The sequence below is a fragment of the Sciurus vulgaris genome (genome assembly GCF_902686455.1).
Source record: "Sciurus vulgaris genome assembly, chromosome: 19".
Taxonomy (NCBI): Eukaryota; Metazoa; Chordata; class Mammalia; order Rodentia; family Sciuridae; genus Sciurus; species Sciurus vulgaris.
In genome coordinates this window covers 10,195,141-10,220,737 of record NC_136480.1, presented here as the reverse complement: position 1 = coordinate 10,220,737, position 25,597 = coordinate 10,195,141, and the positions used below count along the sequence as shown (strand labels likewise).

Below are 25,597 nucleotides of genomic sequence, written 5' to 3'. Positions count from 1 at the left end.
GATTCCTGCCCCCGCAGCCGGGACAGATGTGAGCCGCCCTGGGCAGACAGGGGCTGCGGCCGCACTGACGTCAGGGCCCAGCTCTGCTCCGCTGGCAGCCTCCCGGCAGAGGCCACCCAAAGGGAGGGGAGCAGCCTCACGCTGGGATTGGCTGGCCCTGCGCGAGCGGCCACGCGGATTGGCTGGAGAGGTTTTAGAGGGAGTCCGGCTCTCCAATTAAAGCAGCCAGGCTGGGCCCCGCGGAGCACAGAGCTCCCCCTACCTGGGCCGGCGAACCTGGCCATTCAGACACCCGCTGTCCCCGCTGCGCGCCCTTGCCCCTCTGCCTGAGAAGCCAGGCGCTGCCTCTCCATCCCGGAGGAAGATGGCAAAAGTGACTAAGAACCTCAACCCACGCTTGCAGAAGGTGAGCTGAGATCTGTCTGAATCTACCCAGATTCTTTTTCTGGCTTCTCCTTTCCATCGCTGAGCAGGGAGGTAACGAGAAATTCATAAAATTCCAGGACTTAACAGAAAACAAAAACAGGAATACATGTGTGAGCTCACAGGCACACATCTCCACATTCACTCTTTAAATCATTGTTAAAGTATTTGCAAAGGGTGTTTGTTCTTTGATGATGCTACTTAAAACTGAATTAAGGTAAAACTTGTGGGGCGGTTACTCCTCTGGTTCACAGAGGGAAAAGTTCTAGCTTCCCTGGTCCTGGCCATCTCTGGAGTGGTTAAAGTGAGGGTTGGGGGCGTGTAATATCTTCCCAAGGAGAAGACTTCTCTTTTGCTGCCATCCTCGTGTTTGTGGATTCCCACCAACTTACATGCACACAGTTTCTTTAGTTGGTGCTTTGGCGGTGGCGGCATTTCTAGGACAAGGGAACTAATTTCTGTCCCCAGGGTCTGCACATTTCCCTTTCAAGAAGGGCTGGCCAGCAGCCCAGAAGGTCACGGGTAAATTACTGCAGGAGGAGCCTGCAGCTGTGCCCTGTAGCTCCAAAACCCACTGGTTGCTCACCTGAACGCACTTGGGAGCGAGGCTTAAAAGTCATGAAGAGTAAAGGAATAGAGACAAGTGAGGCCTGACAGAAGGAGAAACTGAGGGGCAGGACCACAGAGAGTTGGTTCCATCAGGCCACAGACTATCAGAGAAGCCTTATGTATTCAAACCCTGGCTCCGCATTTTTTAAGCAACACACAATGTTGACCAAGTCACTTTTCTGAGCCTTTTACCCCTTCTAAAGTAGGATTGATAGACCCCACCTCCGTCAGAGCAGCCATAACAGCAATGGTAACGTTTTCTGCAATCATTACACAAAACAGTAATTATTAAATTCTGATTTCAGAAAATTCAGTCTTTCAGGACAAAGTCCTCCTTAGATATCTGCCATTATCTGTGAGGTAGAATATGAGGCCAAAAAAAAAATCACATCAGAATCAAAATGACAGGCAATTCCTTAGAGGCCCTGCATTTACCAACTTAGAATTGTGCCCTTCTATAGATGACCTGCCACAGACCTCCAGAGAGGCCAGTGAATCCTTGTGCATGCATATGCCAAGTCACATTTAATCTGGGCATCTCTCTGGAATGTACCCTGCCCCATTGCATTTGCCGGACTATTTGCAGAATCAAGTCATCTCTCCTTCTATGGGACTCCCATAACACTTTGGGCCTTTGGAAGATACCCATCAGTTTCTACCTACTAGTGAGTTTCGTGTGCTCTGCTCTCACTTCTGTACATTTTTCTGAAGTTCTTGAGGGCAGACCTTTCTTGATAATCTCTCTCCCAACCCAGCACTTCATGCCACACAGTGGAACTCAATAAACTGAATGAACCACGGAGAATATCTGGCCCCCCGTGTTTGCACTTGGGATATTACATGCATAAGGTTTTTTTTCTTTTTAACTTGCTGCATTGTAGAATACACGTTTGAACTGCTTCTCCCAAGAGTCCAGGGCTAAGGTGACAGCTTCATTGTCCTCTGGAAAGTAAGATGATTCCTGGCTCTTTGGACAATAAGTTCATGGGGAGTATATGAAGTCTGAAGAAGTCTCTGGAAACCTCCCTGCTGTTGGAGGAAGTCTTGTTTTTATTTTCCTTTGCATAGAAGGGTGTGATTATCTGGATTGAAGGTGGAATAGGCTCTCCTTGTTACACTCTAGTGCCAATTCCCCTGGCCTGCGAAGGGTTTATTTTCCATTTAGATCCAATTACAGGCTTAAAGAAAGAATGTCGTATGGAGAGATGAAAGGGTGGATATTTTTTACCTCTTGGGATTGCAACAATCTGGGGGGAAGAGCACTTTGTAGATTATCCAATGTGTTCAACCCCAAAAGTGGAGGGATGGGAAGGGAGTCAGGGAGTAGCTCGCCTTACTGAACTCGTACAGCAGTGACTAAGTACTATTTGTATCAACAGCATGCTGAAGAGAGTTTTATTGCACATTTACTTTTTAAATCTGCAACGGTGGGGGGTGGTTATAACATTTGGCTTCAGGATGCATAATCACACTTAGACATTTTGAAACAATTTCATAGACTCTTCAAGCTGCAAGGGACCTATTTACAAAATGAGAAATGGCTTGCAATGGCACACACACTGTCTCTGCTGTCCTGTTCCCAAAGGATTGGGAGGGTGGGAATCCCCAGCAGCTGGAAAGTCATGAAAAGGTCTTCAAGAGAGAAACAAAAACTCCAAAACTCGAGTAGCCTTAGAGATGATCTATTTAAACCCCCAAAGGCAGGCTGAGGGACTCAGAGGGGGTCACAAACATTCATGAGCTGGGTGGCAGTTTCTCAGTGTCAACCATACTGAGCCAAATGCTCCATTGACTGCTGTTGAGCTGACATCTGCTTTTCCACTAGGAAAGAGAAGCTTCCCTAGCCCAGGGAGTTGGCTGAACATGGTGAAATTGCCAACATTCCTTGGTAACGAAGGGCCTTGAAGGCCAAATGCCATTACTTTTGCTGGAACCAAACATAATTATGCATTTGTTCTTCTACTGTTTATTAAGTAAAGTGGTCACTCGTGTAGTCTTTGGTCTCAGGTCTGGGTTCAAATCCCTGCCCCGCCACCTATTAGCTATTTGCTATGGGCAAGCTTATGAGCCTGAGTTTCTATCCTCACCTCGTTCGAAAATAGAGGCAGCAGCAGCAGCAGCATCTGCTTCCCAAAGTGTCTGTGAAAATTAATAAGATGATGTATATAAAAGTTCAGCACATGAGCACTCAATTAAAATCACCCAGTATTATTCTTGGCAGTGATGACATATTCAGTGGGTCTATAGAGGTTGAAAGAGTTTTTTAATGAATGGATGATGCACTTTTATTTATGACTGCCTCTCTGAAGAGCGCCCAACTTTCATTCAGCTGAACCCAAGCCAGATGACCAGCAAGCTCGCCTTCATTCTTGCCTGAGAGAGGCAAAATCTTCCAAGAACCAAGTCTCCTTCTAAACAGAGATTGCCAGTCATGGGCACTTCATTCTGGAGTCACAGAATGTTAAGGCTAGAGGAGGACTTGGAGTTCCCTTTCACTTTTTAGATAAAAAAAACTGTGACCCAGAGAGGTCAAGTGGCTGGGAAGGGATGCTGAAGCTTAGTAGGTTCTGCAAGGATCTCCTGATGTCAAGGAGCCATTTGTGGGAATTGAGAAAGGAAGAGGACAAAGAGATCACAGGGCGTGCTCAGGCTTGACTGTGCACGTGCCCAGGATCTGGTTCCCAGGGTTCTGTCCTCTCCCCTCAACACGATGCTCAAGGGGCATTAACGTGACAGTACTTCCAAAGGCGCTGCCAGGTTCAGCTGGGCGTCTCTCTACACTTCTCCACATGATATCCCTCCTAGCTTTCCTGCCCTCTGGGTTAGTCCTCCCCTCTGTCCTCAGCCCTTCCTGCCTTCACCTCCAGTTCCTGCAGTGTGCAAAACTGCTGGCAGGTGGCCCAGGGAAGCCTGTCCAACGTAAACACAGCTCCTCAAGAATTGCTGTTGGCTCCCTCACTCTTAAAAACATATTAAGCTGTCACTTAAAGATCTTAATAGCCAACACATTGGAGGCAGGCCCATAGGTGTATAAGCAACTCAGCCTCAAAGAGAGTCTTATTTAAAAGGGAAAAAAAAAAAAAAAAAAAAAAGGAAGGAAGGAAGGAAAAGAAAGGAAGGCAATGGAATTACCCAAGTTCCTCTTTAAAAAAAAAAAAAAAAATTTAGTTGTAGGTAGACACAGTACCTTTTATTTTCTTTTTATGTGGTGCTGAGGATCGAACCCAGGCCTCACATGTGCTCGGTGAGCACTCTACCACTGAGCCACCACCCCAGCCCTCCGAGGAGCCTCTTAAAGGTTCTCCAAAAACAGACGCTGAATCCATTACTTTGTAAAGTGCAGATTCTTGCCCTAGCATGCCGGCGTGTCTAAAGAGGTAAGGCCAGTGTATCTGCCACCTGTGATGGTGGAAGACAGGGAAAGATTTGGTCACAGGTCAGCTCTGAGTTTTAGTGTGAGCTCTCTCAGCTCCAAAGCCAAAAGACCAGTGCAGGGCTTACCAGCATTCAGGCAGGTGGAAAACCGGGGAAAGCCCAGTGGTCGCCTCTAAAGAGGCTGTCATTTAATCTTCTCTCCACATTCACTGACCAAAGGTGATAAGGAGGAAGGAGAACAGGAAGGGGTGGCTGCCACAATGGCGCTTGTGTGTGTCTTTCTTTGCCAACCCCTACTCTGGCCACTTCCAGTGAGTATATTGTCAGGCATGCGGAAGTAAGGAAAGAATGGACTCCCAAAGAAATATTCAGTGTGACTTTGGGAGGGAAGCTCCTCCTTTCTTTCCAACCCAAGCGTGCAAAATTATTTGCGCGTAATAAAGTGGAGACTTACCATGATGTATAGCAGGCCTTGCAAGCCCTTATCCCCCACCATTCATCCAACGCCAATGAAATATTTATTTCAAGAATAGATTTCTGGTGTGTGTGTGGGGGGCGGGAGCGGTGAGTCATTACAATACCCAGGCGTCTACTCGCCGGGTGACTATGCACAGGTCACTATTCCTAGGAAGCAGCACAACTTGGGTGAAAACCAAGATTGCTTCTGCCTGCAGCATGCTGACCTTTCCTTTACAACAGCCATCCCCCCGCATAACAAGTCCCTTCCACTGAAAGCAGAATTGCAGAGCCATTTTTAGGACACCCCAGAGGACGAGACAGCCATCACTCTTGAAGCACCTTCCGTCGTAAACATTCCCCCTTTACCTTTCATCTGATACTGGGAAGAAACATGGCTGGCAACTGCCACCACCTCACCAGAGGTAGGGCTACCAGCCACCTCTAGAGGGCTCACTCAAAACCAGGGCATTTCCTTAACATCATATATGTAGACGATTCCTGGTGTTGTGAACCACTCTTGGAATCACACCTATCAACAGCGTGACTCTGCAGGAGATACAGAAAATGCTTTCTATGAAACTTTGATGGAAGGAGTTAGACAGGAAGTTGGGTCTCACATGGGCACTGAGATTTTTTTAGCGGCTGAAACGTGTATTTAGTACCTAAATACCTGATGCAGAAGCAATGTTTTTGCAAAAACAAATGATCATGCAATTGCTAAGCTTGTGAAAATCCTGAATCAACTCCTTGACTCTTATCTGCTCTTTTGGATGAGAAGTGAACCCTGTCATATTTTCTTCCCCTCAGAAAGAATGTGTTTGTTCTTACTTCCATCAACAATTTGGCTTCCTTTCTCCCCAAAGACTTATCTGCTCTCTGTGAAGACAGATGAGTTTAGGGGAAAGCAAAAGAGAGGCAGGAAAGACATCTTTTGAGAGCTCAGAGGTTGCCTGACATATTTCACACATTTCTCATTTAGCCTTAAGGACCAGTTACAAAAAAACATTAGTATTATTTTTACACATGAGTAAATTGAGACTAAGTTTAAAATGACTGGCCTAAGTTCACATAACGACAGGTTAAGAAGTCAAACGTAGACCTCTCTGCTTCTAAGACTTACTCGCCAGCAGCAGAAATCTGGTGGAGAAGGAGCTTCACACACAGGTCAGGTTCTCCCAACTTACTGAACTCACTGATTGGCTAAGGGGAGCTGCCCAGAATTTCCTGTTGTTACCAGGTATCTCTACCTCTCTGATATCTCTTGGTCACCTTCATGGGTATACTGTCACCCTTACCAAATCAAAGCCATGTCTTGGGTATTTAGTAAGGACTTTCTAGATTTCTCCTGCTATTCTAGAAGGCTCATAGAACTCTGTAGGTAAGTGGCTGGTAGAGGGACCCTTTAAGGAATTGCATCTATTATCCTCACACTTAAAAAAGAAAATCCTATAGCTCCTATACCCAGAGATTCCAGGAAGCTCTAGCATGGGGAGTAGAATTCTTGGCCTCAGAATGCCTGATCAATTTCAGCTTGCCTGGTCAGCCTGACTCATGGTCCACCCAAAACATGTGAATCAGACAAGCAAACCACAGCCCAGGCCCCCACCAGGACATACTTTAAAAGGAAACAAAAATCACTAAAGGGGAAGAAACCAAAGTCTTCATTTGGCAAGTTGTTCTTCTGAATGACAAGGAGGGAGCAGTTTCCAACCCCTGGTGGTTGTTTCAAATCTACATGATTGGTTTATGGATTGATTTTTTTTTTCTTCTCTTCTTTAACTTATTGCATCCTTTTTAAAATGTATCTTTGGAAACAAATGCACAGGAATCACTGCATAAAAGAGCTGAGTAGACGCTAATGATCAACTAGTGTATCTGAAATTCACACTGACATAATTAAGTGGTCCCAGGACCAAGACGCTTCAACTCACTGCAACTTTTATGAATGGAGGAGAAAAAGGTGTATTTTCTCTGTCACTTCCATACCCGGAGTGTCCCAATTTTGTGTCAACCTCATATCCTCAAACTTCAGAAGGTTGGGTAAACATTTTGGCTGTAACATGAGATTTGGCCACAAGGTTCAGAGGCCATTTTGAGGAGCAAAATAGTCACACATTTGCAAGCATATAGATCTAGATATAACTGCCCATTCTGCCATTGGCCAGGTTTATAGTCTTTGCCAGGTTACTAATCCTCCCTGGACCCCTGGTTCCTTACTTGAGAACAAAAACAAACGGTACCTCTGCATTTCAATGAAAGTTGGATGAGCTAAAGCAGATTAAGTGCCTGTATACATAGTAAGGAATCCCTATATACTTCTTCCCGCTGTTGTTGGTACCCCTCTCATCAGCACAAAGCAAAAATCTCCTAGGTCATTAAGCACTGGGACATGGGAAGACTAAGTTCGGTTTACCTACATCACATGTGGCTCCTGAGATATGCGATAGCAGGAATTTCTCTTTGTAGCTAAACTTGACCTTAGCCATAAATATACTCAGGCTGTATCATTATGCAAAATCATGAGAATGGCAACAGTTCATCTTGTGTGTCTTGCTCCTCCCCTGTCAAAAGCAGCCTTCACCTTGTCCAGTACCAGTCTGTGACCCCAGCTCCGGGATCTTACATAGGTGTTTACCCTCAGATGGCTTCCTTATGAGATAGGGTGATAGCCACCAGCTTCTTCATGCGGCAGATACTTATTGAGCATCTATTATGTGCCAGACACTGTGCTGTTGTACAAGACAGTGAATAAGAAAGGTTTGGATTCTGCCATGTAAACACAAATCTGGTGGAATTCATTTTTCATAAAGCAGGAGACGGGCCAACTCATGACGGTGTTCTGCGATTCTGTGTGTTCCTTGACCTCACCACTGCCCAACAGTCACACGGCCAGAGGCCTTGAGCAGAAGGACGTCTGCGGCCAGGGGACTCCTGGCAGCTCTCAGGTGCTACTGGTAACCAGTGGCCCTTTCGGTTCTGTTGCACACACGTGTGGAAGGAGACGCGCTGTCCACTCTCAGCACATGTTCTCAGAGGCAACTGAACACCCTGGGCTCTATTTTTTCATGATGTTGATATTAGGGACACCAAAGGGCAAAAGCATGGGGGAGGTGAGAAAGGTCTCCTGGCTGGCTGATTCTCTTAAGAAGAGAGCGTCTATTTGGGCTACATGACTAAGTGGCGTTCTTAGGCACTGGTTCGTAAGACTGACCACTGAGGTGACTGACCTGAGTAATCTGCTGGCTGAAAGGGGTGGAGGGAAGGTAGATGCCAGTTCTACCCTCTTCCTGGAGGAGAGCCAGCCCACCCCAGCCCAGACTCCGCAGCCATCAGTCTCTGTGTTAAAGGAATCTGGCTCTAATGAAGGAGAGGTCAACATTGGAGCCTCCTTATTTTAGAAGGAGAATGGAGAAACATTTTTTGGAAATCCTGTTAGTAGATAAAGGAGAGGTTTGTAACCAGGAATCTATGAGTAGAAATGAGAGTATCAGGGAACTTGAACGAGAAAAAAAAATTCATCTTTATATCCATAACTTCTCATTGAAATTAGCATTTTCTTCTATTATGAATGAAGGCAAAAGGCCGAGAAGTTCATAAGACCCTGTGCCTTTGATCCCAATGAAATCAGGTATTTTCATATCCTATTATCCAGCTGAGATGGGTCCTTGACCTACCATTTACACTCATCCCTACCCCTACTCTGAAATGACAGTAATTAGTTCCACTGTTGTATCTCAATAATTAACTTCATAAAGCCACGTGTTACCAAATTCCAGATATGGTTTTATATGGTGATATTTCTTCAGTACAGTGGTTTCCTTTGTAACTGTATTTTGTGCATTTAAAACATTGTTTTGAGAAGAGATGCTTTCATATCCAGACAACCAAAAGAGCCCCAAAATATTAAGATCCCCACCAAGATAAAGCTTTAACAGTATTATACACATGCACACAAAAAATTCGTGTGCATATGTGTATACATGCATATATGTATATTTGTATGTACACACATACAAATATACACGCACATGATATACACATATGTATACACACACACATATCTATGATGAATTGAGATCTGAGGCTCTTGGAGTAGAAAAACTGCGTTCAGATCCCAGTTCTGCCCCTTGTTCCCACTGAACAAGTCATATTAGCTCTGAGCCTCAGTTTCTTCAGTAAAATGGGCCTAAACATCATTGTACTCATTATAATAATCTGTGAAGTTCTTAGCACAGTATTTGACATACAATGAATGTGTGTTAAACTAATTATCATTGCCATAAAAAGAGCTAATAAACTAAACGTGGTGTACTCCTAAAATCCCAGCTACCTGGGAGGCTGAGGCAGGAGGAACACAAGTTTGGGCTGGCTTGGGTAACTTGGTGAGCCTGTCTGAAAATTAAAAATAAAATGAGCTGGGGATGTAGCGTAGTGGTAAAATGCCCCTGATTCAATTTCTGGTTCAAAAAAATCCCAAACATTATTTTGATGAAACATTCTTACCTAACCTGATTTAGCCAACTTTAAGAATTTAGTTTGTTCAAACATGCATTCTCCAACTGTTATGTTTTATTTTGGGAAATAGAGAAATAAAAGGACAGGACTCCCCAACCAGAGGAGCCTAGTTGAATTATCAGAATCACAGCAGTGCCTAAAGACCCGAACCAGAGGTTTGAAAGTGGGACTGAGAACAGAAGAGGAAGTAGTTAATCTTACCTGGGGAGGTCAGGGAAGGTCTCCCAGGGAGACGATATGTGAGCTGAGTGTTGAAAGACAAGGATGAACGAGGATCGGGTCACAGTCCAGTTCTGTGCCTTCCAAAACCAACACTCATATTCCCCAGCATAGCTGACGTCTAACTTGGAAGTGTCATTTCTCTTAGTGGAGATACATTCCAGGGCAGCCATCCATTCAGAGGTATATCTTTTGTTTTCTTATCCGAGAACTTATTCTTTTTCCCCAAACTCCTCTGGGGTGGTCAGACAGCAGGGCCTGCCACATGGAGTGCAGAAAACTTCTTACAACTTTGATTCAAGAACCTCCCAGGCACAGCAAGAGTTCCGGCAAACTCACTTGAATTTTTGCAAAAAGACTAGGAAAAAATAAAAGAGAGAGAGAGAAAACCGATCACGTGCAATCTATGTGGAAAGAAGGAAATAAACAGTCTGTGATACTTAGCATGTTATGCATGTGACACAGGAATACTCTCTAGTACAACATGGGAGGTGTGCACCCCTTGAAAATCACTTAAACCTCAATTCGGGGAACAGAAGTCTCAAGTAGGATTCTAGATGCATTATGAGGATGAAAATCAGTCTTCTGAAACATGGGAGTGTGGTGGACCAGATCCAGAATCTTGCACTGAAACCCTTTCTCTCACAGAGTACTTACTTCAGACTTGATCTGAAAATACAGGTTCCAGCCAGACCAAGGGGCACACATCTGTAATCCCAGCAACCTGGGAGGTTGAGGCTGTAGGATCACAAGTATGAAGCCAGCCTCAGCAGCTGAGTGGCATTCTCAGCAACTTAGCAACTGTCTCAAAATTTAAAAAATTAAAAGGATTGGGGATATAGCTCAGTGGTAAAGCACCCCACTGGGTTCAATCCCCAGTCCCATAAAGTAGCTCCCAACTATTGAAATCGCCATCAGCAAGAGAATGGGTAAACAAATTGTTTTCTATTTATACGCGAGAATACTAATAAGTCATTTCTAAAAATCTGACATACGCAACAGCACAGGCAATCTCTATTGGGCAGAAGAAGCCAGACACAAGGCCATGGGACACCATATAATTTCTTTTATATAATGTTCAAATCAGGCAAAGCTAATCAGTCAGAAGAGTGGTCACTTTTATAAGAGGAGGTGATTATTGACTAGAGAGGGGCATGAGGGAAGCTTCTAGAGCACAGGAAGTGTGGTCCCATGGGATCTACATGTAATCAAGTACCTATTGTGAGACTTGTGAATTTTTACTGTATTCGATTTTTACTTTGAAGCACCACCAGAAAATACAAAAGGCAATATTTGATAGTCAGTAGGAAAGAAAAACACATATATGGTTGTATGTATACATATCTATTTATATATCTATCTATGTATATATCTACATAATCTAACTACACGCGCACACACACACACATAAGCAGCACAGGAGGTGGGTCAGAGGGGTTGAGGGCGGAGTTCCTGCTGCAGGCCCATGGATATATCACATGAAGGGAGAACTCTGTCCCAAGGACCTGCCACTAAGACTCTTCCAAATCCTTCCTTTGACATTGAAGTTTCTATACAGTGGATCCCTTTGCAGCCAATGCATTCCCCTTCCACATTCTTCTTCCCCCAAACTGATCCTCCACTCATTCCCTGAATGTATTATTTCTTGCCCACACACCTGCTGAGAAAGCCCCCTTCCCCAAGGGCCCAGCTTCCATCCAGCCCCCAAGTCTCTCCATTTCTGTCCTCTGAACTCCCAGCATGCTGTGACACTCCCGCTCCACAGACATTTAATTTTCTGACTGGCCCCGGGAAAAAGAGAGGAGAGAAGGAGAGAGAGAGAGTGGCGGGGGGCAGGCCGGGGAGCTATTCTTAAGTAGTGGAATTTCGTGGGCTACTAACAATCTGGACAATGACGGACGAGAAAGTTGGTGGACTAGCAATCTAGGTCGTAAGATGGTGTAGGGGAGGGAGAATAATGGCGGCAACAAAGTGGCAGGACAGAGATGGCTGCAGCCTTGTTGACCCATCGTCCCTTCACCCCGGACCATCCACGACTACGGCCATGCCCGCTTAACTCCTGGACCTTGATACCCTGTTTAGACTGAAGTTCTCCATGGGGAAGCTCCTTGAGGGATGGAAACCATGCCTTCATCCCCTCCCTGTGCTCCCTGAAAGCCTGGTAATGTCCCCGGATAGAAAAGAGAAGGGACTAGAGTGAAGACAGGGGCGAAGGTAAAAAGGTAAAGTACGGGAAGAGTAAGAAGAGCGTCCCTCCCCACCCTCCCTCCCTGAGAGGACAGGAAGAGGAGCCATAAAGGCAGATGTGGAATGGAGTAGGGGGACCATTAAGCTCTTTCAGTGGCACTCAGTGGGATGCCCACGCTTGTGGCTTTCTCTTGAGCCTTGTGATTGGTAGGCCTGGGCCAGAACTGGCAAAGTCCTAATGGGGTGGGGAAGTGGGAGGGAGCCTCCTTGGGAGGATTTAGGAGGGATCTTAAGATGAAAAGGAAATGAAAGTGAGAGGTGGAGAAGGGCGGCCTGCCAAAGCAGACCCTGAGATTTTGCTGTTTTACTGCCAAAGCAGACCCTGAATTTTTGCCCCAGGTTTGATTAACCTCCTTCAAACCAATCTACTGAAGGACTGGCTGTCGGCAGTGGGTGAGCCAACCCCTGATTTTGTTTTCCCTGTTCAAACAACTCACCAGAGGTGCCTCTGAACTCGGGGCCCTCTTTTGGGGTTGGAAGTCCACAGAGAACAAACTCCAATGGTTTCCAGGCGCTGGGGAGGCAGCTGGCCGGGATCGCAGAAGACCTGGTCCCCCTGAGAGACAAGAGCCAAAGGGAGGACCAAAAACTGGCTTCAACAGAGTCCAGAGCTCTCCTAGCTCAGACTGATATCTACTTTTAAGTTTCTAGTCCTTGATGAATATTTATACCAAAATAGGGCCAGTGGAAAAGTTCCATCTGCACGGATTTTAAGAGTTTTGCCTTTTCCTCAGCCACGTTGACCAAACTCAGGAAAGTGGGGGAAACTTTGCCAAGTACACGCTCTTTGAAGTGCAAGAAATTCTGAGAAGGCCCTGGGCCATCGTATTTCTTCTTATCCTGAAGACTTAAAGTTGGCATTCCTTTTTTTTTTTTTAAGAAATGCTGAATATCAACACCTCTTGGTGCTTTATAATTTTAGCCAAGTCTTTGACACCATGCTAACCAGGAACATTCTTTTTTAAAGGATTGCGTAAGTCTATTCAAAGTTTTGCCGGGTGAAATGGCTGTGTTGGTTGGTATTTGAAAATATTTTAAACATCTAAATGATCCGATGAATCACTTTTATTGTCCTCTTTACTTTGCTCGTAGAGAAGTGGCCTCGGTTGTTCTTAGTTTTTTATTCATCATTTCCTACTCCTCAAGGTCAAAATACTGGAAACTTCCCTGTGTCTTGCTCTTGATGTGAGGGGCTCCTCATTCTTGCAGGAGGCCTGTTAGTGCTTTTATCATGCAGGGGTCATGTGCTAGGCTATGTCATTTTTTTTTCTAATATTTCCATCAATCCCATTTTACAGGTGAGTAAATTGAGATTCAGAGGGATTAAAGAAATTGCCACCATTGCAAAGTTAGTCATTGATGAACAGGAATTAAGTATAGGAAACTTAATCCAAAGCTCGTCCCTCTATACTTAATTCATTTCCAGGCTTCTAGAATTTTATGTTATGAATTTGACCACAAGTTGAATGCAGTCAATACCCAGATGTGCATTAACGACAGGGAACCCCATCAGGCCATTTCCCCCTTTCCTGGTCTTCCATCCTTCTGATTATATCAAGGAGAAAGTGTCCACGGGACATTTACAATGCCTTTAAATGCTCGCCCAACTTCCCAGTAAAGAGGTGGTGAGCAGTCTCTGTGCTTCTCCAAGGCAATTGTATGCAGCTAGAATTTAATGATATTGTTTCATTACTTCTGTTACCTTCCCTGGTGGTCTCATGGTTAGGATGTGGTGCTCTCGTTGCTTCCTGTATTTTTTGTGATGACATTCTACTGTTTAATGCACTTTATGGGTAGGGATACTTTTCAAAAAGTAATAAGTGTAATGGAAAATCATAAGCAAGTAATCACAAGATGATACACAGGAGGACAAAATCCATGAAGGAAAGATGTAGGGTTTTGCAAACACCTCATGTCTGAGCCTCCTGATCTCTACAGCACCTGGCAGTTTTCAAGATATCTTTTGTGTATTATCAAATGTGATGGCCATAATCACCCTGTGAGGCAGACAGGGATTATGACTCATTTTAAAGATGGAAAAAGTCAAGGTTGAAAGAGCAGAAGCTGCTTGTGGGGGGTCACATAGGTAATACATAGTGTAGCCAAAGCTCAAGTTCAAGGTTTCAAGCTCTAACGTGCACAGAGCAGCCCCAACACGTGCTCAGCAAGTGAGCTCAAGGGCAGGAGTGAATGAAGGGATATTTCAAAGCATTAAGTCAAGACCAGAAACACCATGGAAAGTCTGCAAAGCTTAATGATTCTCTCAAACTGGCCTGAGTTTTCTACATTTCCCAATAGTTGAATATATTCCACTTCATGAAGAAACCCACAACGAAGATTCTCTAGAGAAGTCTGATTTCCCCTCTTTAGTAAGTCACCTTCCAGAAGGAAAAGGATCTAACTCTTTCATCAGAGGATCATTTCTTGCCCTCTGGGTACAACCATGCAAGGGCTGACACGGACAGCCCACAAAGACAACCCACGTTCTGAAACAAGAAGGAAAGTGTTTTTTGTTTTGTTTTGTTTTTGTTTTCCCCAAGTCTACTATGAGTGGTGATTGAGATTCAGCCATCAGATCCAGGTAACCGGATGGAGAGGGACCCATTGACACAGGAGAACCAGGATTTCTGCTGCTAAAGAGGGCAAGTGGCTCAGGCACAAGGAGATTCCAGGCACTGAAGATGCACCTGGAGAGAAGGCGAGAGCTGGATAGAAGAGCTGAAACCATCGGGGCAGATCCCAAAAGCCTGCTGCTAGAATCCTGTAGGGAGAAGGGAGCCACTGAAGATGGCAGAGAGCCACTGCAGAGAGGATGGGCCGGCCAAGGGGGAGCTATAAACTGGGAAAACCAGAGGAAACCAGGATGGCTTTAGATTTTTCCCTCTAACAACTTCTGCAGGCATCAGCCTCGGGTGGAGCCTCTCTACTATGTTTTAGCTTTTGATGTGACAAGAAGCACCGATGCAGGGAGAAAACAAGCTGTCGAAGAAACTGCCTGCACACGTTTTATTGAGAAGCTACTATGTGCAAGGGATTACTCTATGGACTGGCAGTAGAGTAATGAACTAGGCATAGCAGGGCCCTGCCCTCAAAGAAACTACAGACTGGCAGGAAAGAGTGACATGGGAGAACTACAGACCAGAGGAAATCATCACCATCATGATGGTAGTAGAGAAAAGTGCAATGCCCCAGGTTTTTAAAGATGAGATCATGGAGGTAACTGAAAGACAGTGAGGAATTTGTTAGATGAAGGAAGAAAAAAAGTGGTCGAAGCAGAGAGGGAAGTTCAGGGGGACAGGCTCAGTGGTATATAGGAATTTGGCCTCTTTCCTAGGGCGGACTATGGTTAAAGGAATATTCCCAATTTACTCAAGAGATAATTTTCTGGAAAATAACTTGGCTTCTGCAATTCTCATTTTACATCTGAACCGAGTCTCATGAGTTTCAAAACTGGGGCATTGCAAGGGAATTATTTGCAAAGTGACAGACTATCCACTAATTTCTTTCATAAAACTGGGCTTAAAGAAAGAAAGAAAACAGCCTAAAAATTCCGTTAGGGTCTTTCAGTTCTAAGAACCTATGATTTTCTTAAATGCAGAATTCAAGTATGTACAGGGGAACAATCAAAGGAAGGAACAAATATCTGAACTGAAAAGTGTATTTCGTGTTAGTTTTAAAAACATGTTGGCAGAAAAGAGAGAAAGAGTCATTTATAAAGTAGGATTTCTGTTTTAAACCCGAAAACACCTTGCTAAATACACAGCCACGAAGCACAAATGTTATTTTACAAAATCTTTACTATGGAGGCACTGATGTTGATTGAGGTGTGTGTGTGTGTGTGTGTGTGTGAATGCTTCCATTGTCCATAAGAGAACCAGCAATTTAGGTCTGAGATTCCCAGCAGGAAGCAGTTGTGTAAGCTAAAGGCCTCAGACTTCTAATAACAGTGCTGAACATTTATATGGCATATTTCCTTTTAAGATATTAAGATTCAGACAGGAAAGATTTTTTTAAAAAATCCTCCAACTTGGTGTTCTTAGTCTTCCCCCATTCCAAAATTAACTCCAATAAAAGTGTGTTATCCTTGGAACCATCAGTAATGCTGCAAATTTAGAATTCACACACACACACACACACACATAATTACATTTTTACAGAACGACATTCTTAAGATTTCAGGCTGCTAAAATCAGAAGTGTCTCATAAAACTGGGGGGTAAAATAAGTTAAGTATAGCTGGTCCCGGGATTATAGTTTTCTATTTCAGAAGATGTCTAAGAAGAGCTGAAATCTAAGAACCATGAAACCAATTAGATTTTAATTTCCAGGGATAACCTGAAGACATGAGGCCTGTGGACCCCAACAGCTTGTTCTCATTTAGGAAATGGGGGTGGAGGAGGGAGGAAGGAAGGAATTCCATAGGGACTTTATTTTTTCCTATCTCGACTTCCCCTAAGTTACTAGGTAAATCTCTGGATAAGATTCCCAGGGGGTTTCCATAACTACCGGCTCAGAATGAGAGCTTCAGTGTATCTTCCAAAAAGCTGGCAAGGAAGGAAGAAAAGATAACCAAGGGAAAAAGATTATACAGGAAGTTCTGTAAACAGGCAGGAAATGCAAGGTCGACTTTTGCCTATAGAAATCCCTAAAGTCAAATTAACTTTCTATAGACCTAAAGGAGTTAGTCAGTGAAAACAATGCCCACCCTCTGGGAATCTGGGTGGTCTCCAAAGATCCATTAAAATGTCCAGAGGTGGGAGGAAGTAGGCGGTAGGAGGACCATGCTCTCACTGATTAATTTAACTAAAGGCCAGCCTCTGGGGGGAAAAAAAAAAAAAGAATGGAATTTTCTGGAAACTTGGGGAACTGTCAAACTGTGAAAAAAGAAACACACAGGAGAATGATTTTGCCCCTTCTTGGCTGGTTTTGTCTGCCTTTGCCCAATTCACTATTCTCATTAGCCTGGGTAGTGTCTGTAGCTCGTACAGACGAGGCTAAATGTCAAAGGAAAATATGAGTTTGGTCTTCAAAGTCCTATCACGTCAGTCCAGAGGGGTCTTGGACATAAGATTTGTGGACCTGCTTTGGATCCAAGGATGTGTAAACATGGCCTATCAGCAAGACGCTGGCAGCCCAAGAGGCTGGTTTCCTCTCTCCTCGGTCATCATTTGCACCCTGCCAGGAGAATACTAAACAAAGAAGTCTGTGTCCCGCTAGGGACTGCCAACTTCCCAGATTTTCCATACGCCATCACACAGATCCGATCCCCTAGCCCTGAATCACACCATTTAGGTTTCGTAGGTATTTGACTTGTTCCCTATTCCCCGTCTTTTCAAAGTGAACCCCAACCTCATCACCTTTGAAAGGTACAAGAGATATTCAGTGACTATTTCCAGGTTATGCCTTTTCTAGGGCTTTGGCTAATACAGCACTGCAAAAAAAAAAAAAAAAAAAAAGAAAGTGATAGATAATCCCCCTTCATGCCTAACCAAGCCCTTACAGTGTTTGCTTCATAATATGTCAAGTAATAATGTAGGCAGAGGCAGACACTACTAGTAGACCCAGCTAGCAAACCAGATTACCAAGCAAACTCACTACAATGTTTGTAGTCATACACTCTATCTACAGTTAATATGATCCTAGGGAATGCCTGAAACCATTAATAGTACTAAACCCTATGAGTGCTGTTTTTTTCCTATTATGTACATAGTGATAAAGTTTAATTTGTAAATTAAACACAGTAAGAAATCAATAATAACTAATAATAAAAAACAGAACAATCATAGCCATATCCAGTAACATCACTACTTTTGTGTTTTGGGGTTATTATTAAGTAAAGTAAGGGCTACTTGACCACAGGTACTGTGACAGTCAATCTGTTAAATGAAATAACTACTAAGTTACTAACGGGAGGGTAGCATATACAGTGTGGATATGCTTCCTGTCTGGGTGTAACAATGTAGCCATATGGTGAGAGATTTCATCTCTATGTCAAACTAAGGCACAATTTAAAACTTATTATTTGTAGGATTTTTCATTTAAAATTTTCAGACTGCAGCAGACCATAGGTACTAAAATTAGAGAAAGAAGAACACAGGTAATGGGGATCTACTGCAATGAGTCTTTATTATTGGAGGAATTAGGGATTGAACCCAGAGACTTGCATACGCTAGGCAAGCACACTACCACTGAGCCACATCCCCAACCATTTTTATTTTGAGACAGGGCCTCCCTAAGTTGCTTAGGGCCATGCTAAGTTGCCCAGGCTGGCCTCAAACTTGCAATTCTCCTGCCTCAGCCTCTCTAATAGCTGGGATTACAGATGTTCCTCACCATACCTGGGTACTATAAGAAGTAATACATTTTTAATCAGAAAGACATCTTCAGGAAGCAGATGATGTGGTCAGGTCTTGAAGTGGGACTCAGTTTCAGTCACCTGAAGATAGGTGTCCACACACTTACTCCTTAAATGGCCCTGAATCTGGACTTTCCTGCTCTTCTGGAACCAAGTGTCAACTCAGTGAAGTTTGTCTAGCGGAGGTAAAGAAGGAAAGGCAGGGGCAGGATCTTTAACAAGACACCTTCCCTTTGATATTCCCTTTTTCCTCATATGGGTTGCTTTTCTACTCTGTTTTCATTGCCAAGTTTTTGTCCCCAGATGATGTGAAGCCTGGTGGTCTTCAGTGACTCCCTCCCCTGGAGGCAAAGGCAGAACTAACAAATGTTTCAGGAAGGGTCATTTATGGAGGTTAGGAGACTAGAGAGAGGGGAGAGGGTACCTGCTCTAGAAACTTCAAAGACCTCTCTGACAAAGTGACAGGAAGAATGGACTGGATTTTTCTGGAACTTTCCCGGGGGGCATGTTCTTCATGGAGACTGAACACAAAGACTGTCACGTCTTTGGGGTCAGCTGATGCATAAGCTGAAGGGTCCAAGAAGGTCACACATCCTTCTAACATGCTGCATGCTTCAGAGAAGCCTGTTGGACTTCTGTGAATTTCTCTCTCCCTCATGGTCACCCTGATTTTAACTTACTCTTGCCTAATTTAACATGGCACATTGAAGCAGGCGACAGGAAGGAGATCATGATCTATTTTGCCCCAAACTTAACCCGTAGTAAAGTTGAACCTGAACAAGTTTTAAATTTTTTTAAAAAAAATTTTTAGTTGTAGATGGACACAGACCTTTATTTTATGTATTTATTTCTCTGTGGTGCTGAAGATCAAACTCAGTGCCTCGCACATGCTAGGCAAATGCTCTACCACTGAGCCACAACCCCAGTTGCTAAACAAACTATCTCAAGAGATAAAAATGAAAGCCAGATGCAGTGGCACACTCCTGTGATCCTGGAGGCTTGGGAGGCTGAGGCAGGAGGATTCCAAGTATGAGCTCAGCCTGGGCAACTTAGCGAGGCCCAAAGCAACTTAGCGAGTCCCTGTTGCAAAATTTAAAAATAAATAGCGCTGAGGATGTGGCTTAGTGGTTCGGTACCTCTGGGTTCAACCTCTGCAAAAAACAAAACAACAACAACAAAAAATAGACAAAAATGAGTGAATGAATGAAAAATAAGTATTTAAAAGGAAATATTTCTTATATAGAGAAAAAAATATTCTTTTGTTCAGTGTTTGTTTAGAATTATATTTGGTGATACTAGAACCTTCCCTATCATGAGACACATCCATCCGACACTTTCAACTGCAAGCAGGCCACAGGATGAATTTAACATACAAACTACCAAAGGAAAACAACTGACTCTTTCCCCAGAAGTGCTGTCAATTTAGGCTCTGCCCTAGTTTCTCACCCACCATCTGTTGTCCTTGTCTGTTGCTTTAAATATAAATGATTGGGGGGCGGGGGGCGGGCGGAGAAGTTTCTGCGCCTAGAATTCTAAGTACTACATCAGTAGGGTCAATCTCGATTTGTTTAGTCTGTGTGTTTTTATCCTCATTACACAATTCAGGACAAAAGTAGCTAAATTGAAGGGATTTATTCGCGTCCATGTTTGCACAGATGGAGAAATCAAAATGCCCAAGTAGCTATTCCAGAGTGAAAACCATAGATTTGGATACACACCCACCCACAGAGCTCCCTAGAAAACATCTGCCACAGGCCCTCTAAAGAAGGCAAGGTCTTTGTGAGACTCAATGTGGTTTCAGGAAGCATTTTATCCAAAGTCATTTCCGTGGTTGATTTCCATGCCATGGTGAGAAACTCAGAAATGGTGAGAAAGCTGAAATAAAGAGAACAGCCACCTCTGCACATCTTTTTCCCCGTTCTCATTATGTTCTCAGCCAGCCATCATCAGGACCAACAGAGTAAAGGACAGAACCCTCTGGGATTTGGGTTACAAGTCCCATTTCATCATCCCATGGAAGAAAAGTTTATTTTAATTCATGGGTCCAGAGGTTCAGTCCATGGTTGACAGACTCCATAGCTCTGGGCCCAACGTGAGGCAAAAACATCATGGCAGAAGGGCATGGCGGAGGACAATTACTCAGGACATAGCAACCAGGAAGCCGAAAGAGAGCTCCACTCACCAAGGTCAAAAAATGAACCCCAGAGGTATACCCCCAGTGACCTACATCCTCCAGTCACACTCTGACTGCCGGCAGTTACTGCCCAGTTAATCCACGTCAGTGGATTAACCCACATTGATTAGGTTACACCTTTCATCATCCAGTCGTTTCACCTCTGAAAATTCTTGCATTGTCTTACACATGAGCTTTTGGGGGACATCTCCTATCTTAATTATAACATTTGGGAAAACGAGATTTTCTTGGCCATAAACTGAAACTCCTAGCTTGGGGTCTTCCCAAAGCTGGAGGAAGTGAGTGAGGAAGACGCCAGGGGATAAAGACAGAGCAACAGATCAGCCTCAGGAGAAGAGGGAGCAAGATCAGAAGCCTTTGTTTCATATTCATTAGAAAGAAAATGCATGTATATTATGGACTAGGATACAAAAGGTCACTCTAGTGTTTATGGGCAAAGTGACTAGAAAGGGTCTTATGCTCACCTTCCCATACCATCCCTGGGTCATTTACCTTCTGACCTGCTTGCTCCTCTAGGGACACAAAGCACCTGTCCTAGGGAGGCGAGACCAGAGGGTTTACATCCAGGAAGGGCAGCAAATGTTGACTTAAATTCTGGACAGTGTATTGTGAGTAGTTTTTATTTCATTACTCTGTTCAGATTATGGGCCATTTGGACAACTCATTTGCTTCGATTGTTGGGGAGTTTTAAAAGGTGAAGTCCAGAGCTTTGTGAAGACACCAGGATTCTTAACTGTAAAAGTGAGGGGGAAAAAAGATTACCCAGGTAGTTTGGAAGGATCTGGGTCTTCCAGGTTCTCTCTGCCACCTTTGGCCTGGAGTTAGGGAGGTGTGAGGACCCTCCGTGGCCTCAGGCTGGGAACAGGCCTCACAGTATCAGCAAGAGGCCCAGGGAAGTCAGCCAGTCGGGGACATTTGAAGGAAGAGGAAGGGCTGTGGCTTCCTTCTGTCCCTGTTAGAAGAATTACTGCACTTGGCACTAAAGTTTATGGGGCAGGTTTGTGCCAGTACAGATGTGACCCAAATGAAATGGCTAACAAAGTCAGACTTACTGAGAAAACCTCTTCTTGGAGGGAATGCCAGTCCACATGCTAAGAAGGGGAATTTTTCTTTCAGACTTACTGAAGGATAATTGACAAATAAAACTTGCATGTACTTAAGGTGTATCGGCTGATGTTTTGATATGTGTATGCATTTTGAATCAGTCAAACTAGGTATGTGTCACCTCCAACACAGTCGCCTCCATTGTTATAGTGAGAACACTTAACAACTACCCTCTTGGCAAATGTCAATTATGCAACCCAGAACTGTTAGCTACTGTCTCAATGCTGTGCACTGGATCTCCAGAACTTACTGATTTTGCAAAACCCCATTTTCTGCAACCGTCAACCCTGGCAGCCAACATTCTATTCTGTGTTTCTATAAAGACAACTCTTTTAGATTCGTATATGAATGAGATCATGCAACATTTGTCTTTCTATGCCCAGCTTATTTCACTTAACCTATTGTCCTCCAGGTTGATCCACGCTGTCACTAATGGTGTTACTGTCTTCTTTTTTAAGTTTGAATAATATTCCACCGTGTGTGCGTGCGTGCACAGGCACACACAGTTTCTCCCTCTCATCTCTTGACAAGCATTTAGACTGTTTCCATCTCTTGGTGTTGTGAGTCAGGCTGCAATAAACCTGGGTGTATAGATGTGCAGATAGCTCTTTTCGATACTGATTTCAGTTCCTCTCAAGATAGATGAATAACAGATATCCATCCAGAAGTGGGATTGCTTCACTGCGTCTTCTGTTTTTAATATTTTGAGGAACCTCATAATGTTTTCTATAATGGCTGTGCCAAATTATATTCCCACCCACAGTATATGAGCGTTCAGGAAAAAAGAGTTATTGAGCCATTGAGCTGGGAATCTTACAGTCCAGTTGGAGCAGCCGAGGGTATAATGGTGAGACCCAGTGGTTCCCAAACTTGTCTCACATTGGAATCCCCTGGATCAACTCCCAGAGATTGATTCTAACTTGGTCTGGAGTTGAGCCCAGCCTTTAGCGGTATTTGAAGTTCCCTCAGGGGATTCCAATGGGCAGAGAAGTTTGAGGACCATGGGCATAGCCCCTCGCCATCCAAAGTGTGGGTCCTGGATCAGTAGCACAGGCTTGAGGTTGGCAAAGAGGTTGGCAGAACTATGAAATGTCAGGCTCACCTCCAGCTTGCTGAATCCAGATGTGCACTTGAACCAGATCCCAGCTAATTTTGCTAATTGGAGTGTCTAATTAACCAGAGGAGGGCTGTGCTCCAGGCACATCCAGACCAGGCCAAGTCTCCCTGGTAAGGTTCAGCCTCATGTCACCCCATTTTTCTCCTCCCAGCACTGGCTGCCATTGCGATTCTGCATTTATGTAAGTTATTTAAGAAAAAAAAGTCTGAGGCCCCAACATATCTAGAAAAACTTTCTTGGCCTGGAACTGTAATGCATTTGGTTAGATTAAAATGTGGATTTCAGAAATCAGAGATGCCCTGTTCAAAATTCAAGCTCTAGTACTTTAGTTGGAGCCCCAGGAACCTCAGTGAGTTAGGGAAACCAGCTCTTTACTGGTTCTTCCCAGGCTTTCCTGGTCTCAGTGCTGAGTCCTCCATGTGAGGTGCTACACAGACTTGGCAAAACCAGGACAGTCAGGTACCCTTCAGGTAACTTGCATGCAAGTTGGAGACACTAATAATAATATCAGTTTTCAAACTTCTGCTGTATAGCAAAATCACCTGGAGTTCTTGAACAGAGATGGCTGGGCTCCACCACAGTGAGCCATTTCCTAGGTCTGGGGTGACACCTGGGGTTTTGCCAGGCTCCCAGGTTCCCAGGGACCGCGGCTGTTGCTACGGCTGTTGCTGGAGGACCACACCTTGGGTACCAATGTACACCCACCTCAAATGTCACGTGCACGTGAACTCAGGCTTAGCATGGTGCCTGGAAAAACGCAAATCCTAGTTCAGCTGTGCCTCAGTATCTGCAGGCGAGTGTTCCGGGATCACATCAGACACCACAATCTGCAGAGGATCAAGTCCCTTCCATAAAATGGCTTAGTATTTGCACATGATCTTCACACATTCTCCCACAGATCTCTAGATGACTTACTGAACTTAATACAATGTCAACGCTACCTGCTAAGTTGTTACACTGTATCATTTAGGGAAGATGACAAGGAAAAAAAAAAAAAGTCTGCCCATGTTCGATACGGATAAAAGTTTTCTTTTTTGTAATATCTTTTAAAATATTTTTTTAGTTGTAGATGGACACAATACCATTATTTATTTTTTTTATGTGGTGCTGAGGATCAAACCCCGGACCTCACACATGCCAGGCAAGTGCTCCACCACTGAGCCACAACCCCAGCCCCCGTCATATTTTTGATCCAAAGTTGGTTGAATGTGTGGTTGTGGAAACTGCCAGTGTGGAGGGCAGATTGTACTTGTTTCACAGCAGTGGTTTATTGTTCTGAGAGAAAAGACGGGACTTAAGCTGGCCCCTGAAGGATTCTGGGATTGCAGCACCTTGAGGTTTATATAAGCCAGAACAAAAGCCAGGAGTTCACACTGAGAACTACAGGAGACCCGGATGGTTAGAAAGAGAATCTGCATAGAATCAGTAGATAAAATGGAAATCGAAATAGACACATTTGGACAGGTGAGGTGGACTCTGTTGACCAGCTGAGGGGCAGCCTGATGACATCTGACCCCCGTCAGCCCTTCTACATAAAAGTGATCCAGCCTGATTTCAAAATGAACTGGACACGAGTATCTTTAATATAGATAAACTATGAAGAGTTAGGAATCAAATCGGAAGTGACTTACTTTCGGTAATCAGGAGTTTCGTTCTAATTTTTTAAGGGATAATTCCTAGGAAGGGACTTTCAACATGCCATCCCCTAAGCCACTGTCCAAGGAACACTCCTACTTTTGCCCCTGCTCCTTGCATCCCCAGGACTCCCCCGATGTAAGTCCTCTGACACGATTCAGTTCGGCGACATCAGATGAACACACATCCTACCTATGTGAGCCAAAGAAAAGTGTCAGAACACTTTTTTCCTCCCTCTCAGGAGAAAGGACAGAGTAGGTGCTGTGTTCCAAGACCACTTTTTTTGGTGGTGGGGGAGGGTTGCTAGGTATTGAACCCAGGGGCACTTAACCACTCAGCTATGTCCCTAGCCCTTTTTAATTTTTTTTTACTCTGAGACAGGGTCTCACTAGGTTGATTAAGGCCTCCACTAAACTGCTGAGGCTGGCCTTGAACTTGCAATACTCCTGCCTCAGCCTCCCCACTCACTCAGATTACAGACATGCATCACCACACCCAGGAATTGACAGTTCCTGTTTATTGCTTCTCTGTCAACTACTGGGAGATGCTGAAAGATCTAGTGTCTACATAGTCCACATCAAAGAAAGCTACAAACAGAGGGTCTGTCTTGGAACACTCTTTCTGGCTGATTTTTTTCCCTTCCTCAATATATAAGATCATCATTTTGCTCGTCAATGAACACAGTTGGGCCTGTCTGACTTCTGGATGAATGGCACGCGATAAACAAATTACTATTTATTGTGTTAAACAGCCCCAAACTAGCTGCAAGTGTGGCTTGATGGTCCAAATCTATTTCTCCCTTCTTAGGCCATTTATTTGTCTCTCCGTCAGACTTCTGTTAGCATGGAAACTGTCCTATTAGCAGGCTGTATGCTGGGACCAACTCCCTGCTTCCTACACCCATATTTACTTTAAGGTCCTGGCCTAAGTAGGCTGGATCTCCTGCCTATCACTTGTCTCACTCCAGTGAGCTTTCTTGGTGTTTCTTGGGATTTGTCATATTGATTTTATTCAGGTGCATGAGTTGCTTAGGTCCTCACTAAACTGCTGCGGCTGGCCTTGAACTTGCAATCCTCCTGCCTCAGCCTCCCCAGTCACTGGGTTTACAGACATGCATCACCACACCCAAGCATTGATGGTTCCTGTTAAGCTCTTCTCCGTCAATTACTGGGAAATGCTGGGAGACAAAGGCTAGGGACAAAGGCTAGGGATGAAATATGTGAGTCTTTTTTTTTTTTTTTTTTTTTGTACTTTTATAAAAATCTAGCCCAAGAGGCAAAATTTATATACAGGGGAAAAAAATAGAAAAATACATCTAACTGGGAGGTGCAGTTAGAAAAAGACTT

At 44.2% G+C, this 25,597-nt stretch overlaps 1 protein-coding gene across 1 annotated transcript in view; it reads left to right on the top strand.

Moving 5' to 3' along the window:
• Positions 1-227: 227 nt before the first annotated feature.
• The window catches only part of LMCD1 (LIM and cysteine rich domains 1), a 59,463-nt gene continuing 34,093 nt past the window's right edge, over positions 228-25,597 (top strand). Inside the window, exon 1 of the mRNA XM_079122091.1 lies at positions 228-406. Coding sequence (XP_078978217.1) covers positions 365-406 — 42 coding nt within the window. The 5' untranslated portion in view covers positions 228-364. The remainder of the gene's footprint in view (positions 407-25,597) is intronic.